Source organism: Acromyrmex echinatior, chromosome 12 (assembly GCF_024713525.1).
Source record: "Acromyrmex echinatior isolate Ae372 chromosome 12, ASM2471352v2, whole genome shotgun sequence".
NCBI classification, from domain to species: Eukaryota; Metazoa; Arthropoda; class Insecta; order Hymenoptera; family Formicidae; genus Acromyrmex; species Acromyrmex echinatior.
The window spans coordinates 12553840-12571539 of NC_141863.1; the positions used below are offsets into that span (position 1 = coordinate 12553840).

Consider the following 17700-nt stretch of genomic DNA (forward strand, 5'->3'; position numbering starts at 1 on the left):
GGAGCGGTTCACTTTCACACAATTGCCGACTGCCAATCATAGCGACTTCTGCGTAGAGAGTTTTTTTTATATTTTTTTGAGCGCTGTGATTGGCTTGTGTACAATTGGCTTTTGTGCAATTGCTATATACTCTGTCTGAAAGTTGAACTTTAAATTCCATAATAAATAACACAGTGGTTTAGTTTCCACCGAGGATTCAAACCAGATCAGAATGTAAGAACTAACCAACAACAGTCGAGTATTCCCCTGTTACAGTCCTGTTACGACAGGAGAATACTCGACTGTAGTTGATTGGTTCTGATCTGGTTTAAACTCTCAGTGGAAACTAGGCCAATGATACATGACAGAAATCTATTGTCTTCTCGTTATATCATCTAAAAAGTATCCGCGGTACTTTGTCACTAGATATATGACCATCAACACACATCTAGTGACAAAAAACCGCGGATACTTTTTAGATGACCCAATAGATTACAAAGATTAGATTCGATATTTCTTGACATTAGAAAACGAGCGTTGAAAAGGCATCTTTATCAAAGTAAGTTTACCGTCAAGAGGCACGCGCAGAGAAGCTTGCTCCGATATTTTACCTCTCGTATTATTCTGGCAAATCGACATATAAAGGGTGCTTTCCATTTCATGACACAAGTCGACATAAGAGTCATTCTATCTTTGTCACTCTCTGAATGTTAACAAGAGTAAAATGATGCTTGTGTCGACTTGTGTCGTCAAATGGAAAGCATCCATTATGGATCACCAATGGCAGTGACGGGGGTAGAAACATGAGTAGAGTGAGAGGTAGATATTGGGAATACAAATTAGTTTGGTCTGTTTTTTTGTGTTCAAAAATGCATTTATTTCAAAACAAAATGAATGAACAGATTAATTAAAGTATTGTCCATCGCTGGCTACTACTTTTTCCCATCTCTCAGGCAATTTTCGAATTCCATCTCGAAAAAATGACTCGTCTTTGGAGGCGATCCAATTTTGGAGCCAATTTTCGATTTCTGCGAAAGAAGTGAACCGGTGACTTGCCAAATCGTGCTGCATCCTTCGGAACAACCAGTAATCAGAAGGAGCAATGTCCGAAGAATACGGCAGGTGCGGTAAAACATCCCATTTGAGCGTTTCCAAATATTTTTTTACGACTTTTGCGACACGAGGCCGAGCGTTGTCATGAAGAAAAATAACTTTATCATGTCTTTGCTCGTATTCCGGCCGTTTTTCCCGCAATGCACGGCTCAAACGAATCAATTGTAACTGATACCGATCGCCCGTAATGGAATCGCCAGATTTCAGCAGTTCATAGTAAACAACACCTTTTTGGTCCCAGATACAGAGCATGATCTTCGAATCATGAATGTTCGGCTTTGGTGTTGATGTTGAGGTCGATGACAATGATTGACCGGGCTTAGCATAGTATTTTTTCTTCTTGGGGTTGTCGTAGAATATCCACTTCTCATCTCCAGTCACAATCCGATGCAAAAAACCTTTTCTTTGTTGTCTTTGAATCAGCTGTTCGAAAAATCGCCTTTCAACGTCTCTCGGTTTCAGTTCATAAGGCACCCAATTTCCTTGTTTTTTAATTATTCCCATAGCTCTCAATCGTGCAAAAACCGCTTGTTGAGTTACTCCCAATGATTCTGCAAGCTCCTCTTGCGTTCTCTGATCTTCTTCGAGTAATGCCTCTAATTCTTTGTCTTCGAATTTTTTTGGCTGTCCAGAGGCTTGTCTTCAATGCTAAAAATCTCCATCCTTGAAATGTCGAAACCATTCTCTACATGATTTATTAGTTGGAGCAGTGTCATCATAAACTTCGACAAGCATTCGATGGGCTTCAGCTGCACTTTTCTTCCAATTAAAGCAGAAAATTAGAACCTCCCGCAAATGCTGCTTGGTTAACACAAAATTCGACATTTCAAACACAGTAAAAGTCAAGGTTTTTGTATGAAACTCAAAGCGATATAAACTGAATATTATTAGCAGATGTCTAACCTCTCTGAAAACGCCGAAATCAGCTGTCACTATGAACCATTCACAACAGCCGGAACCATCTTTAGGAAAACGGACCGAACTAATTTGTACTCCCAAAATGGATGACTTTCTTTCTCTGTTTACCTGATTGATTGGAGCGTGCTGCTAGATCAACAATAACCAATCAGGCTTAATAAATAGAGAAAGAACGTTCATTCATTTATTTACCTCTCACTCTATTCGTGTTTCTACCCTCACCATCGTCATTGATAATCTATTCTATACATCAATGGACAAAAATAAAAATTGACCAATCACAGTCGTCAATTTTTATTGGGTCATCTAAAAAGTATCCGCGGTACTTTGTCACTAGATATATGACCATCAATACACATCTAGTGACAAAAAACCGCGGATACTTTTTAGATGACCCAATAGTTTCTGACTTCCGATTTATAACTAATGGCTTATTGTAGAAGTCCCATAAGCCTTAAGTCGTAAGAAATTAACCAACTACTCCGGATCTACAATAGATTTTTAAGCCTTAAGCAGTAAGGAATGGACGAATCACAATCAATTATTCTCCTTCCATTCAACTGTAGTTGGTCAATTTTATACGGCTTAAGGCTTAAAACATCTATTGTAGAACCCGACCTACAGTCGAATGCGAGGAGAATAAAGATACAATTTCATAGTGTCGCTTGTCGCAGCGATAAATGATCATGTGACTGAATTCTCTCTCAATTTGCCCACTTTTTTGTCGCCAATGACACCGTTGAAAAATTAGATTAAACTTTTAGTGACATCGCTCTTATGGAAAGATTTAAACATGGAACAGCAAGATGTAAGTATAATAAGGGTATTTACTTAAATTATATTTCTAAACATCCTTTCCGAGGAAAATTTTACTCGAAATATATATAAAACATGTATATTACAGTATTTCGAGTAAAATTTTCCTCTGAAAAGACGTTTCGGAATGTAGCCATAGAATATAGATGTCATCGCAAAACTTGATAAAAATATATTCATTTGATACGTTTCCATTCGAAATGAGAGAATGTAGTAGAATTAAGTAGAAAAATGTGACAGCTTTATGAAGAGATTATTCAGGTTACGAGAGATTGTTAGGAAAACGAATTTTCTTTATCTGAATAGTTATTAAAGCTGTGTAATGTAAACGTCATCCGAGTGTCCTCGTGTATTATCTTATTATCTAATGTTAAACACAAAGATAAAATGATGTGTGGGAGTATTTGGATAATATTTCCGAACGTAGCCCAACTCTAACATTTAATAATTCGCTTCGTGAAGCATACCATTATATTTTTCTGCCAGATTCTTTCATTTTGAGTGAAAACGTGTCGAATAAATACATTTTTATAAAATTTTGTAGTGATGCCCATATTCTAAATAATTATCACAATAAATAAATAAGTAAATACAAATTTCTTATCAATAAAAAATTTGTTCTATGCGATTTTACGTCATTTATTTTCTGATTATTTTTATTTTTATTTCCAATTTTATTTATGTCGACTTTTCTTTATGATCGCTCAATACATTATATCAATTTAATTATTGTATTATTAAATTATTATTATTTATTATTATTATTAAATTATTATATTATTATTTAATTATTGTATTATTTGTTATTATTTGCGATAATTTCATAAAATTTTCAGATGGCTTGTATATACTTATGGCATATATGAAATGATCATCGACGAAAAGAGCATTTTGACTCATGAGTATGCAAGCAACACTTTCTTCGTTGATAATTTTTTAATAATTTTGTTTTAATCCATGTTAACGTCATCTTTCAAGTAAAGATCAACTTAAAACCTCCTTTTTTATATTTCCTTTTTAAATTTATTCATTCTTTACATTTATTAATGCATACAGATGCTATTAGTCCATTTTGTAGTTTCGCTTTATTTTTGTTGTGCACAATTGCATTAACTTGACAGATAATCGTAATACTATTTTTGATATAACATTTTGGATTTGACAGCACTTTACAACACAATATAATTACCGTCAAAAATTTATCGCTGCTAGCTTATTTATATGAGTGATATTCGAGGTTAGCATATAAAATTACGTGATTCATTTATCGCTGAATATGTCGATGAGCGACACTATGAACATTTACCTTAATAAGTGATTTGTCCATTTCCTTATGGCTCCTGCCTTGTCATGTTGGAATCATGACGTCGGAAGCGAAAAATGATACGTTAATTTATGTTGCGTGCCATTTTTAAATAAATATGATTTGGATGAAACGAAATGATGAGATCATTTTAAAACATTTGTAAAAATCGATGAAAGTTATTTTTTCCTCCCTTGATAATCAGTAAATGGTCATAAAAGGCACGTAAAGTGAGCCTATATTTGGGCAAAAACACACGGTCCGACAGCTGTTGAAACGAGTAAAATATACGCTTTTACATATAAAATTCCAAGATGACTTTAGTTTTCATCGATAATTACAATTTTGATAAGTACGAGACAAGTCACATTTTCACAATTAAGCAAATAATGATGAAATGGCACTCAACATAAATTTCGTCGTCAAAACGTTACTTTTCCACACCTATAAAAGTTCGTCCATTTATTGCGGTGCGGCGCTGTAACACAACAAGCATCCATGTGCTCGTCTGCGGCGCGCCAAAAGTGAACGAGACAGCGAGCTCCTTCTCACACTAGTCACTTGTTTTAAGCGATCGAAAATGCTTTCTCGACAATCTCGGCCGCTCGACGGCTCTAGGCATCAATAAGAGGCAGGGGATATCATAAATAACATATAAGTTTTAATAAATTGTAGCAATAGTGTACCCTTCACATTAATCCAGAATGGTACAAAACATGTTAAAACGCAACCATTTAATTATTAGATATTTAATTAGAGATATTTAATTATTTACAATTTTTTATGCACGTTATATAGTGTATACCTCTCCTTCATAAACTCGAGTAGCAAGAATAGTTCAGCAAAAGTAGAATTTAAAAAAAAAATTATAAACCAGCATTTCTCTTCACGAAAGTCTCGGAAGGCCATCAAAAAAGAAATGCGTATGTTTGAGACTCGAGATTTGTGAAGAAAGTATGCGAAAAAATAATCGAATAGTTACAAAAAGCACGTTTTTCGCTTATAAAACGAAAGATATTTATTATATGGAAAAAAATTCGGTATAAAAAATGTAGGTATTCGAAATACCTACAAAATGAGATATGGAATATTAAAATCTATTAGTTCAGTAGAAAAAAATAAAAAACACCTTTTGATGAAAAAATCCTTTTTTTCACTCGCTCTCTATTCATTGAGATTTAAACGCAAAGCTTTGAAGAATTGCGTACATTTAATAATCACGTACACTTAATAACAAAACGATTTTTTGCAGTTAAACTATTATAAAACGACTTCAAAAAGTGGATATCTTCAAAAAAATGGAAATAATTTCGTTAATATACATCATATCAAAGCCATGTGAAATATTCGAAATCTGACATTTTTCTGACGAATTTAAAAAAAAAGATTACTCTCCGATTATTAGGAGTCGACATAACAATTTTTTTTCAAAAAATCATTGTGGCTCTAGTTTTTAAGATTGAGTTCCGTTTGACACCAATTTATCAAGGAAAAATAATTGAATTGTTAAAAAAATCTCGAATCTTAACCATGAAATTGTTAGTTTAGAAAATTTCTTTTTTCTTGAATATTTTCAGTTTATTACTAAAAAATCACGCTTGAGTATGGAACGCATGTCTGATTAACAAATTTAAGTCACATTAACTATGTTTCTTTATTTAATATGCTGTAAAAAGTATCTAATTAAACAATTAAATATATGGAATTATCAGTATAAAAAACTAAAAATTTCATGGTTACAATTATTTTGCGAAACATTTGATTAAGCTATTTGTTTATATCTCGCCGAACTACCCAGATTTAAAAAAAATCAGGTTTCCAAGTCAATTTATTGCTAAGAAAATGTAAATTTAGCAAATTTTAATGCACAAAATCAAATACGCGCGAATCGCCGAGCAGACCGATCTTCCCCACTCGACTGCGCGCTGAATTTCCTCCAATGTTGTTTTGTTTAAAATTTTTTTTTAAACAAATTTTTAAAACATGTTTTAAATATCAGATTAAATTAAACATGCTTTTTTTTAAACAATTTAAAACAAATGTTTTAAACATTATTTTTTAAAATTATTTATGTTTTTAATACTATTTAATAGAGAAGAAGATAATACTCCAGTTACATTTTACGATAACTTGGTTTACTTGATTAATAATAAATATTTAAGTAAAACTTGACAATTACATTCGTTAAAATATTGAATCGATTCTGGACTCAAAATTACGAAATATTTATTACTTAGGACATTATTAATAAAAATGTGGCAGCATTGCATAATAGCGAATCGAAGAGAAACATGGATGATAATGTAGCCTTCCGTAAAAAAAATAGTCTTAAAAAGTTTTGTTTAGAAAACAGTAGTTTGGTTATAAAATTAACAAAATAGTAGAGTGTATTGTAGAATATATGCATGTATACAAATGTATATACATACACATGAATACATATAATTTTATGTATACAGGATATTTGGGAAATAATGATAAATTTTTCGCATAGGGGCAGAATGGAGTAAATTGAAAAGAAAAGACCATCATTTTGTAATTTTCGCAGTAATTAATAAGATATTAGTTGCTAAAAATTGTTGAAAATTGGTCTTTAATAATTTTTTACTCGAATACTATCAACTTTACAAAAAAAAAACTGCAAGAGACAATTGTTAATTTTCTTTTCATAGAGCTCTAAGAATTTTTAAGAATTTTTAAGAATTTTTTAATACCGTATTTTCTTATATTGATAAAAATGAAATGATGCAGTACTAAAAAGTTGATAAAAAATTCTGAAAAAATTCGTAAAGTTCTATGAAAAGAAAATAAACAATTTTTGTCTTTTGCAGTTTTTCTGTAAAGTTGATAATATTCGAATACAACTAACTGAAAATCAATTTTCGTCAATTTTTAGTAATTAATATCTTGTTAACTATAATATTACGAAAATTGCAAAATAAAGTACTTTTCTTCTCAGTTTAATCCATTCTGCCTTTATGCGAAAGATTTATCATTATTTTCCAAACACCCTGTATATAAGCAGCTTAGCAGCCTACAAAAATCTATAGTAATGTAAATTATAGATTAATATTAGAACTACAATTAGTTCGTGGAATAATTATTTTGAAATAAAAATCTCAAAAAAGAAGCCGTGAGTAATTAATACGCATAAAGGACTACATTAGCAAAATGCCATATTATTGTTCAAATTTGCATAACTTAAGATATACAGTCCAATAAAATGTTAAATAACAAACAACACATTCAAATATACATATATTTATGTGATAATACGCTCAAATTTAAGAAAAATGAAATAAGTAGATGTAATTAAATGCTAAAATGTATCTCAGAAACGTTTCAAAATACTTGAAAAAAAAAATACGTTAATAAAAATACGTAATGAAATATAATAAATATAAGTTTAAAATGTGTTTTTTTTGTTTTAAACATGATTTTTTTCTAAAGCTGTTCGAAATATATATAAAACATGTTTTAAACAAAAAAGACTGAATGTTTTTTTTTCAAACAAGTATTTTATCAACCCTGCTTCCCTCACTTCGCCCGGCGTACCACCTCGCTCGCGTTCTTCAACTTTCCAATAGTTTTGAGCATTTTTTAGCATGAATTCAAAATTTAGAAAATAATGCGTTTAAAAAACTGAAGGGAATGGATATAAAACATAGCGGACCAATCACGAATGATACCCGTAAGGCGTCACTCTGATTATAGGCTCTCTACTTGTTAATGCCTTGGGTCGCCGAGCGGCCAAGATTATCGAGAAAGCATTTTCGGTCGCTTGAAATAAGTAATTAATGTGAGAAGGAGCTTGCTGTCTCGTCCACTCTCGGCGCGCCGCAGGCGAGCACACGGACATAAGCTCATGCTTAAGAGGATCCTAAAGCGAAGCTCGAACTTCGACGACGTTACCAGAGGTCGCGCCACGCGCCACACACACGTCAACATGTTTTTATATACTACCGCATCAATATCTCACGCAATCTATACGCAGTCGCACATTCGTGTCAATTTTCGTATAACAAATCATCGCGGTAAAGCGTCTAAGTCTAATTCTAAGAACTCGACTTATTTGTTCGTGTAAACTAGGGAACTACTATTTCGTATGTACAGGCTGAAGCATTCATTTCAAGCAAATGTCACAACTTGACAGCTGAGACTCTACATTTCACTAAGAAATGGTAAAATAATATTGGGTCATCTAAAAAGTATCCGTTTTTTGTCACTAGATATGTGTTGATGGTCATATATCTAGTGATAAAGTATCCGCGGTACTTTGTCACTAGATATATGACCATCAACACACATCTAGTGACAAAAAACCGCGGATACTTTTTAGATGACCCAATATATCAATTTTGAAATTTTTGATCATTCTAGGGATAGATTTCACTTCCCACACACATATTAATGCATATACTTTACTCTTGGAAAAAGATTTTCGAATCGGTAAATGAGAAAAAAAGCATTTGTTATATAAAAATTATATTTTTTAATCGGTAAAACAGGAGGCTTTAGGTGTGGCTACCGGTTTCGTCAGACCGTCGTCTGACGAAACCGGTAGCCACACAGTCTGATTCTGTGTCGCCACCGTCAACGCAGAGTTTTTTGGCTGAGTAGTCAGGAGCGAAATCACTTAGGATGAAATCACACGGTATGTGAATCAACTTGCGGGACAGAGGATGTGTGATTCGAATAGCCAATCGTGGGAAAGACATGGGATAGAAAAATGCGGAAGAACACTGATTGGCTGTTCGAATCACGCATCCTTTGTCCCGCATACTTATTCCCATATTGTGTGATTTCATCCTTAAGACTTAAAAATCTATTGTAGATCCAGGATTATTTGTCTATGGACTCAACAGTTCAGTAGATTCAAGTTGAGTGAGCGCTCGCTCTATTGATGTATTTTTCCAGATCTAAAATGCTGATTGGATGATCTAAAAGAATACACCAATAACAGCGAGCGCTCACTCAACTGTTGAGTCCGCTGAATGACACGACCGCTCACTAAGCGCTTAGTGAGCGATCGTGTTTTTGAATACACTTATTATTTAAGGCGATTTGAAATAAGGAATGTTTTCTATTTGATGACACAAGTTGACAAGGGTCATTCTATTCTTCTTGATATTCAGAGAATGACAAAGATAGAATGACACCTATGTCGACTTGTGGCATCAAATCATCAACATTTAGAATGGATTAGAAAGAATCAAGGGAGAGTGGAGTGGATAGTGTTCTCTTCTCAGATTGGTTCCGCCATTTATAGTGCAATTTCCGCAAATGTGTATGTGTGCATGCACGTATATGTACATATACACAAACTAATGCGGTACAATATTAGTATGTGCATCACCGTATGTTCTATTAGGCTGCTTTCACATGCAGTGTAACTTGCATAAGCGTAATTCAAGTCAATCAATCAAATCGTATTAAATTGTATCAACTATTACGTATTATTCTAATTGAGATGATTTGGTTGATACAAATTACGTTTACGCTTCTACCATATCTTCTACTCATTCTACTTACTCTAATCATTCCAATGAACGGCAGTTTTCACGGCTGAATCCTCTCCACTCTTCCTTGTGTAAGAAATTCATTAGATATATACACAACAGAGATACCAACAGCGTCAGGGCTGTGTGGTTCAGTGATAGAACGAAAATCTATCAACGGAGGAGAGAACAGGCCTGGGATCGAGATGAAGAACGCCCTGATATTTTTCTCTATGTCGTCAATTGTTTACACTTGATTCTTTCTGGAATGGACTATCGACGGCAGTGATAGGTAGATAAACGAGCAGTGTGAGAGGCAGATAAATGAATGAATATTCTTTTTCTATTTACTAAAGTCTGATTGGTTGCTGTTGACCCAGCTGTATCTACTAACCAAGGCTTCAGTAAACAGAGAAAGAAGTTCATTTATTCAGAAAGAATCAGGAGAGAGTGGAGTAAACTCATCCCAAAAATCGCCATATTTAGAGTGCCGTTGAAGTGAGTAGGAGATATGATAGGAGCGTGATGGAACTATTGTATCGCACTAGTATTGTGTGTATGACATATGTACAATGTAGTGCATTTAATTTACTGGGTCATAGTAGCGGCCTGACTTACCGAAAATAAGAAAATGCAATACTAAAAAGTTGATAAAAAATTCTGAAAAAATTCTTAGAATTCTATGAAAAGAAAATAAATGATTTTTGTCTCTTGCAGTTTTTCTGTAAAGTTGATAGTATTTGAGTAAAAAATAAACGTCGATAAGTCGGGCCGCTACTATGACTCAGTGAATTAATGCACTGCAGTTTACACGCATCGGCAGGAATGGTGTCCCTTGGCGCTTAGTGCGTGGCGCTACACATCGTATCGAAGCGCACACGTACGTGTTATTGGAAACGCGGTGACAGTGAGGAGCGAGAAAGTGGGGGGCGCTTCGATATTCTGTCCTTAACGCAAGGCGATAAGAGATTGAGAGAGAAAGCGTAATTGGACGTGATGTTGGCTCGCTATGTCCTTTCGCTGTTTCACACATATGTTACTAGTATGAGTGAGATACTCCTGTGTCTCTCGTTCGCCAATATTCATAATAATACTTTTATTATGCACAAAATGTTATATAATAATTATGTATAAAAATTTTTAATACAGTTTTTGTGCATAATTACAACATTACGTGTAATTTTAAGACTCCTTGTAATAGCTTTGCATGCATTTATAAATTTGCAGTGTGTAAATGAATATTTTATATCGCAAGATTGCAAAATTAAATTTACAGTTAAATATAAGGACATATAATAAAATAAATAAAAAAAATATGATATAATGTAATGCCGCGCGCCGAACGCTAAGGGACACCATTCTTGCCGGTGCCGTCCCATAGTGCGGAAATTGACAACGGAACGGATCTCGCAGAATCAACACGACGAATCACAGTTGTTCTGCTATTTTCGCTATAATTTCACCATTATAATTTGCGGAATGAACGAAGTTCATGAATGAATGAATGAAGAAAGTTGCTCATAACTTTAATATTATATGCCGATGTATATTACATATTCGGTCATTTAAAAAGTATCCGCGGTTTTTGTCACTAGATGGTGTTGATGGTCAACACCATCTAGTGACAAAAAACCGCGGATACTTTTTAGATGACCCAATACATTGGTTACATTCTATTTTTTGTTTTCTTCATTAATATGGACACAATAGCAGAATATTACTAATGATTCGATAATTACAGTAAATATGAATGTAAATATTAATCAGCAGTCTACGATTCCATTTATTTTCTTTTTCTTATGTCCCATTGAGCGGTAAATGGAATCAAATCAATCATGAGATAGTTAGTTTATGATTATGTTGATAATATTTTATTGCTAAAGAAGTTCTAGTGTTTATTAGTTTGTTATATACATTGTTATATTTACATTAAAATAATATTTTTATTATTACAAGTATTGTAAATAACATAAAAAATATATAATTTTATTGGGTCATCTAAAAAGTATCCGCGGTACTTTGTCACTAGATATATGACTATCAACACACATCTAGTGACAAAAAACCGCGGACACTTTTTAGATGACCCAATATATTATTCCGCGTGTTCCGTTTATTCCGCTTAATGGGACATAAAGGATTTAGGAAAAGCATTAAAGGATTAAGAAAAAAATAAGCTGTGATTTGTAGTGTTGATTTCGCGAGTTCCGTTTGGTTGCCAATTTCCGCTCTATGGGACGGCACCCTAATGGCTCCTGCACACAGAATGCGATAATGCTTGCTGCGTTGCGGAAATTGTTGCACTAGCCTATAATTCTATGTTGTCGGCCCCACTTTGCAAAACTTCTAGAAATGATGTAATATTGGGTCATCTAAAAAGTATCCGCGGTACTTTGTCACTATATGACCATCAACACACATCTAGTGACAAAAAACCGCGGATATTTTTTAGATGACCCAATACTTCGCCGCGCGGCAAAAGTTGGATTAAGTTCAACTTTTGTCGCGCGGTGGAAATTATATATCTATTACTTCCGAGTAAGCGAGATGTTGATTGGCAATTTCCGCTGCACTGCAAGCGTTGCCGCGTTCCGCGTGCAAAAGCCATAAATTATACAGAAAGCTATAATGGTAGGAAGAAGAGGGTAAAAGAGGATAAGATTAATGGCGGGAATCCATCCTCACGAACGTGCCGATATGGCGACGGGACGACAAAACCTGTGAGAGGGAACGGGAAGGGATCAAACACTCAAGGATATATTGTAGCATTTGTCAGAAACCGGATTAGGACGGATTACAGCATTGCACGAGATGCACAACAACAACACGAGCTTTAGAGAACACTACTGTATTCCCGTTATGCGTCTTCTTACTTGGGTGGCTCGGATAACAATAACAATTTTAGTGAGATACTCGTTTCCCCCTTCTCATGCTTAGACTAGGTGTCACAGACGAACAACCAATAGGACGCTGGCTATAGGAGAAAGCCAATAACGTATCACGGTGTAAGACCTGTTCTACAATACGTCATACAATATGTTGGCGTCGGATGTCGAACGCATGCGTATTCGATTGTCGGCTGTCGCATGGAAAGAAATAATCGACCATGGTTGATTAATTTCTTACGGCACGACATACAACAACGTCTCCCGACTGATTGTAGACTAAGCACATAAGAGGGTCACTCAAACAAGATAATTCATGGCTGCCAACTGAGCAATTACAGTATAACTAAAATTGCAAACGCGCATAAATGCTTATTTCTTACACTATAAATGGCGGAACCAATCAGAGGAGAGAAACACTATCCGCTGCACTCTCCCTTGATTCTCTCTACATCTATCTCTTCTCACTCTACTCGTCTTTCTACTTCCATCACTGCCATCGATAGTCCATTCTATATGTCAATGCATCTAATATCCCTAAAATACAAAGTCCGGCGATCTCGTAGACCTCTTTTTATTGAATCAGAAGTCAGATCATCTAAAAATGACGGAACCAATCACCACACAAGTCTTTCACAATTTTTGGGAAGATAATGCATTGTATTACCTGTCTTCCATGAATTGGAACATTTTATTACGCAACTGTATGGCATTGTATCCTGTAAATATAGAAAATAATTGTCATAGTACTTTAATTTATACTCATAAATACTACTATTTATGCTACTATTCTACTTCCTATATTTATAACACATTAATTTTTTTTTTAAATGTGAATACATATTTTATATTTTCCTCACCATATAATTTCGGTATTTATTACAATTTTGTATTTATTACAATACTATAGTACTTTGCTTTCTTTACTTTTGAGGGCAAGTCAATAAGTTTTTAGAAAAACATAGTAGAACACATTTTTTTTGATCGATTCATTTTTATTTCTCAATATAGTCTCCTTTCAGCTCGGTACACTTGATCGAACGATTCTTCAACTTTTTCAAGCCAAATAATATGATTTGTCCAACTCTTCAAAATCTGTTTCAGCGATTCTCCGAGCTGTTCTCTGGTGTTGAATTTCTTTCCTCCGAACTATTTTTTCAGGAAACAGGAAATAGTTGCAGGGGGCTAAATCTGGCGAATATGCTGGATGGGGAAGCAATTCGTAGCGGAATTCGTTGAATTTAGCCATCGGTGCCGGATACGTGTGAACCCATACATTGTCTTGATGGAAGAACATTTTCTTCTTCGTCAAGTGGAGGACGTTTTTTCTTTAAAATGTTGTTGAAACGATCTAATAAGGCTGCGATCTAATAATTGATCATTTGCTTCAACGGAAGGTAATCGATATGAATTATACCGCGTGCATCCCAAAAAACTGTGGCCATCTTCACCACCTTTCTGGCCGACTTCACGGTCTTCGCCTTCTTCGAAGCTGGTTCACTCGATGAAGTCCATTGTTTTGACTGTTTCTTCGTCTCGGGTGTGAAGTAATGGATCCATGATTCGTCCAGTAATGAATCGACGCAGAAATTCATCTGGATTACGTTGAAATATCTCCAAACATTGTTTTGAAATCGTCACACGATCGCGTTTATGGTCCATAGTGAGCAAACGCGGCATCCATCTTGCCGATAGCTTTTTCATACCCAATTGTTCGTACAAAATTGAAATTGATCACTGTGCCATGTGATATGCCTATAGCCTCAACAAGCTCGCGCATTTTCACTCGTCAAAACAATATCATGGACTTTATCGAAGATTTTTGGCGTAGCAGCCTCAATTGGATCTCCCGAACGAGGTGCATCATATGTGGATGTACGACCGTTTAAATTCATTCACCTAATTGTATACAGTCGCAAACGCTGGTGCAGATGTGCTATGAACATTATTCAACTCGGCTTTGATTTCTTTCGGCGTTAAACCTTTCATATGTAGATGTTTGATCACTGCACGAAACTCGTTTTTTTTCCATTTTACAAAAAATACAAAGGTTGTTCGCTTTAATAGTCTGCAGAAATGAAACCACGCGATGAATTTCGCTCAAAATTTGACAGTAATCAGCTGAATGATGCTATTGGGTCATCTAAAAAGTATCCGCGGTTTTTAGATGACCCAATATTTGTCAAAAAGTAATGTGACATGACACTGCGAGTACCTTCTGACAGATTTTCAGAGAACTTATTGACTTGCCCTCGTATTTATGCTTCTTATAACTATATATGCTTCTGTGCAAGACTTATTTTCTCTCTTTTTGTTGCAAAAATGCGGCAGAAACGCGCAAATGTGTCTATCATTTTTAGGGACTTGCCGAACTCTGTATTCTATGGATACTAGAAGCATCAAATGGAAAGCATCTAGTTTTTCGTATGCGATACTTCCCAACAATAGAGGCTCTGGTCTGGGTCTTAAGTCTTGAAAAATATCACATACATAAAATTTAAATACTATAGTATATGTTATGTACACTATAGCATTTCCCTAGTTTTTTGTACGCGATATTTTTCAAGAATAGGGCCGCTATAGCCGACATAACCAATTAGAAGCAATCTGTTGCTGTGGTTTCGGATTTTATTGATTGCTGATTGATTACACGGTTACGCAATGCGCGGCAATTAGTCCTTCATAGGACTCCAGCATAAAGGTGTCATTATATGCAAGCATCAAGCGTCGAGCATCTGCGCAAAACATTATTGCGCAGAAGTTTGAATCTCTAAACTCCTGCGCAATAATCTTCTGCATAGCTTCTTGATGTAAAGGCTGTAGTCAAAGTCTCGCTACAAATGCTTTGAAGCGTTTGATGGACCAATTAGAAGAAAGAATTTTACAAACTGATCAATTAAAAAACGCTTCAAAGTGTTTGCAACATTGTGTTGATCATACCCAAAATGGTAAATTATGAGAGGTTATGTTCTGATATACACTACTATCCTAACATATTGGGTCATCTAAAAAGTATCCGCGGTTTTTTGTCACTAGATGATGTTGATGGTCAACACCATCTAGTGACAAAAAACCGCGGATACTTTTTAGATGACCCAATATAATGCTGAAAATTTATATTTATTTACATTATACAGTGTAAACTATAAGATTCTATTAATGTATCTTGTACATTAAATTCAATTTTAAATTATTAAACATATTACTGCTCGTGCTCTGACGCTAGATGCTTGACGCTGCCATGTAAAAGCACCTTAAAAGTTAAATATTCTTACGCGTGCATTTTGGGCATTTATCGCCATGTATGTACGCAGCCTAATATATCTAACCTGATCTAACTTCAGAATGTGGATTTTATGTCAAGTTATGAAACTTACGAGCATTTTGAAAAACTATTTTTACCGTTAAACGTGAAGATGGTTAGAAGAACCGCAAAATAAATACCACACATTGAAGGCTGGTTGTGATCTTTCGAGTGGAAGCCATTTTAATGTAGCCTGTTTATACGTAGATTTGAATAGTGTTTCGCATTAATGCGCAGTGAGTTTACGAATGAATTCTGTGTATATATCATCAAATAATAGAAATATTGGATCGATCCAAATTGAAAGGAAAAAAAAGAGGAAAAGAAAAGCTTTTCTCTCGGCTTACGATGTCGTGTACGCCGCATTTTTAAGTGACTCTGTGAACGTGAAACTTCAACGATTGCGAACGATGTTCTGCTGTTTAAGAAACTGTTTCCACGGCCTTAGCTTTGCCACGACTCGGACACCGAAACGGGAACGAAACCCCATCGCCTTGGATACGACTCACATGGGTAACTGTTAGTGATAACAAAAGGTGCGTTTGGGGAGACGCTATTAGGCTATTTATGTCATTCTATTCTTGTTTTATCATAAAGATAAAATGACACAAATAGCACTCATAGACATAATAAGAATAGACAGAGCGTGAGATTCGAAACGTGAAGATCAGTAGGCCTATTCTCTAACTCTCAACGCAAATTTCGTTATCATTATAACGCTGCTACGCAGCTCTTTTCTTTGGTAAAAAAGCTGCGCAGGGGCGTTATAACGAAATTTGCGTTAAAAATTATAGAATAGGTCTTCAGAGCTCCTATTATCGAAAAGTATCGTATACGAAAAATTAGGAAAATACTATAGTATGCGTTATATATATTATAGCACTTTCAAAGTTTTCCATATGTGATACTTTTCGAAAATTGGACCCACATAGAAAGAAACGGACGATAGGTGCCGTATAGCTTTGTTTTTCTAGGAGAAAGTGCGATGTGAGAAAAAAATAGAGAAATAGTTGAGTGTGGCAGAGTCTGGTAAGCTTATAAGATTAATGGCTGAGTAAGATTATAAGAAAATTAGTATTTTAAAATAATGCATCACAAAATGTTGCATTTGCATTGTGGAGAATGTTTTAATCAAGAGGTTTGTCACTGAAGTAATTTTTGTACAAGGGCTTGATAATTTTTGATAAATTTAAATAATTTTTAGTGTTTTTAGGTAATCTTGCATAATCTAATAGAAAATCCTAAGTAATCTGAGGGTAATATCAAGTAATCTGTAGGTAATTGTAGATATTCTTAAAGCAATCTCAGATAATCATTTGATCTAAGGTAATCTTCGAGTTTTTGAAGTTAGTGAACATCAAATGACAAGCATTTTGTACTTTTTTATAATACTATACTAGTCAAATGTTTAAAATATAATAAAATTTCTGTTCCAACATTTAAAAGTTTTTAAGTGACTGCGAAAAGATGATATTCAAGAAATTGAGAATAGATATATATTTTATGGCTTTATTAATATGCAAGATGACTAATCCTTTAACTATTTCTCAATCTGATGGAAACTGATTATAAAACAATTTAAAAAATTAAAAAAAACATTTTTGTTATGTCAGGACTTTAATAATGTTAAAGTACATACATATAAGAATTTTCAGAGATTTATTTCACAAATGTCCCTTTTTATTTATATCTAACTTGATTAGTCACAAAATTTTTAAATTAACACTAAGTTGATGTTTGTATTGTTTAACAAAGAGTGTGTTATCATTGATGTTTTTTTAAAAATATTTATTATTTTATAAAATACTTTAATTAATATTTATATTCAATTGGATATTGTTTTGTTAATATTAATCTTTAGAGGGCCGGCATTGCTTTGAAATT

General features: G+C 34.2%; 1 protein-coding gene and 1 long non-coding RNA gene across 2 annotated transcripts in view; both read left to right on the forward strand.

The window, feature by feature from the left end:
• Nucleotides 1-2365: 2365 nt before the first annotated feature.
• Nucleotides 2366-3814, forward strand: LOC147907938 (uncharacterized). Its single transcript, XR_015546872.1, has 2 exons — nucleotides 2366-2818; nucleotides 3663-3814. It is a non-coding gene; the product is annotated as an uncharacterized LOC147907938 (long non-coding RNA).
• A 12250-nt stretch (nucleotides 3815-16064) lies between these two features.
• The window catches only part of LOC105143424 (SPRY domain-containing protein 7), a 33714-nt gene continuing 32078 nt past the window's right edge, over nucleotides 16065-17700 (forward strand). Inside the window, exon 1 of the mRNA XM_011051750.2 lies at nucleotides 16065-16329. Within this exon, the coding sequence (XP_011050052.1) occupies nucleotides 16065-16329 (265 nt within the window). The remainder of the gene's footprint in view (nucleotides 16330-17700) is intronic.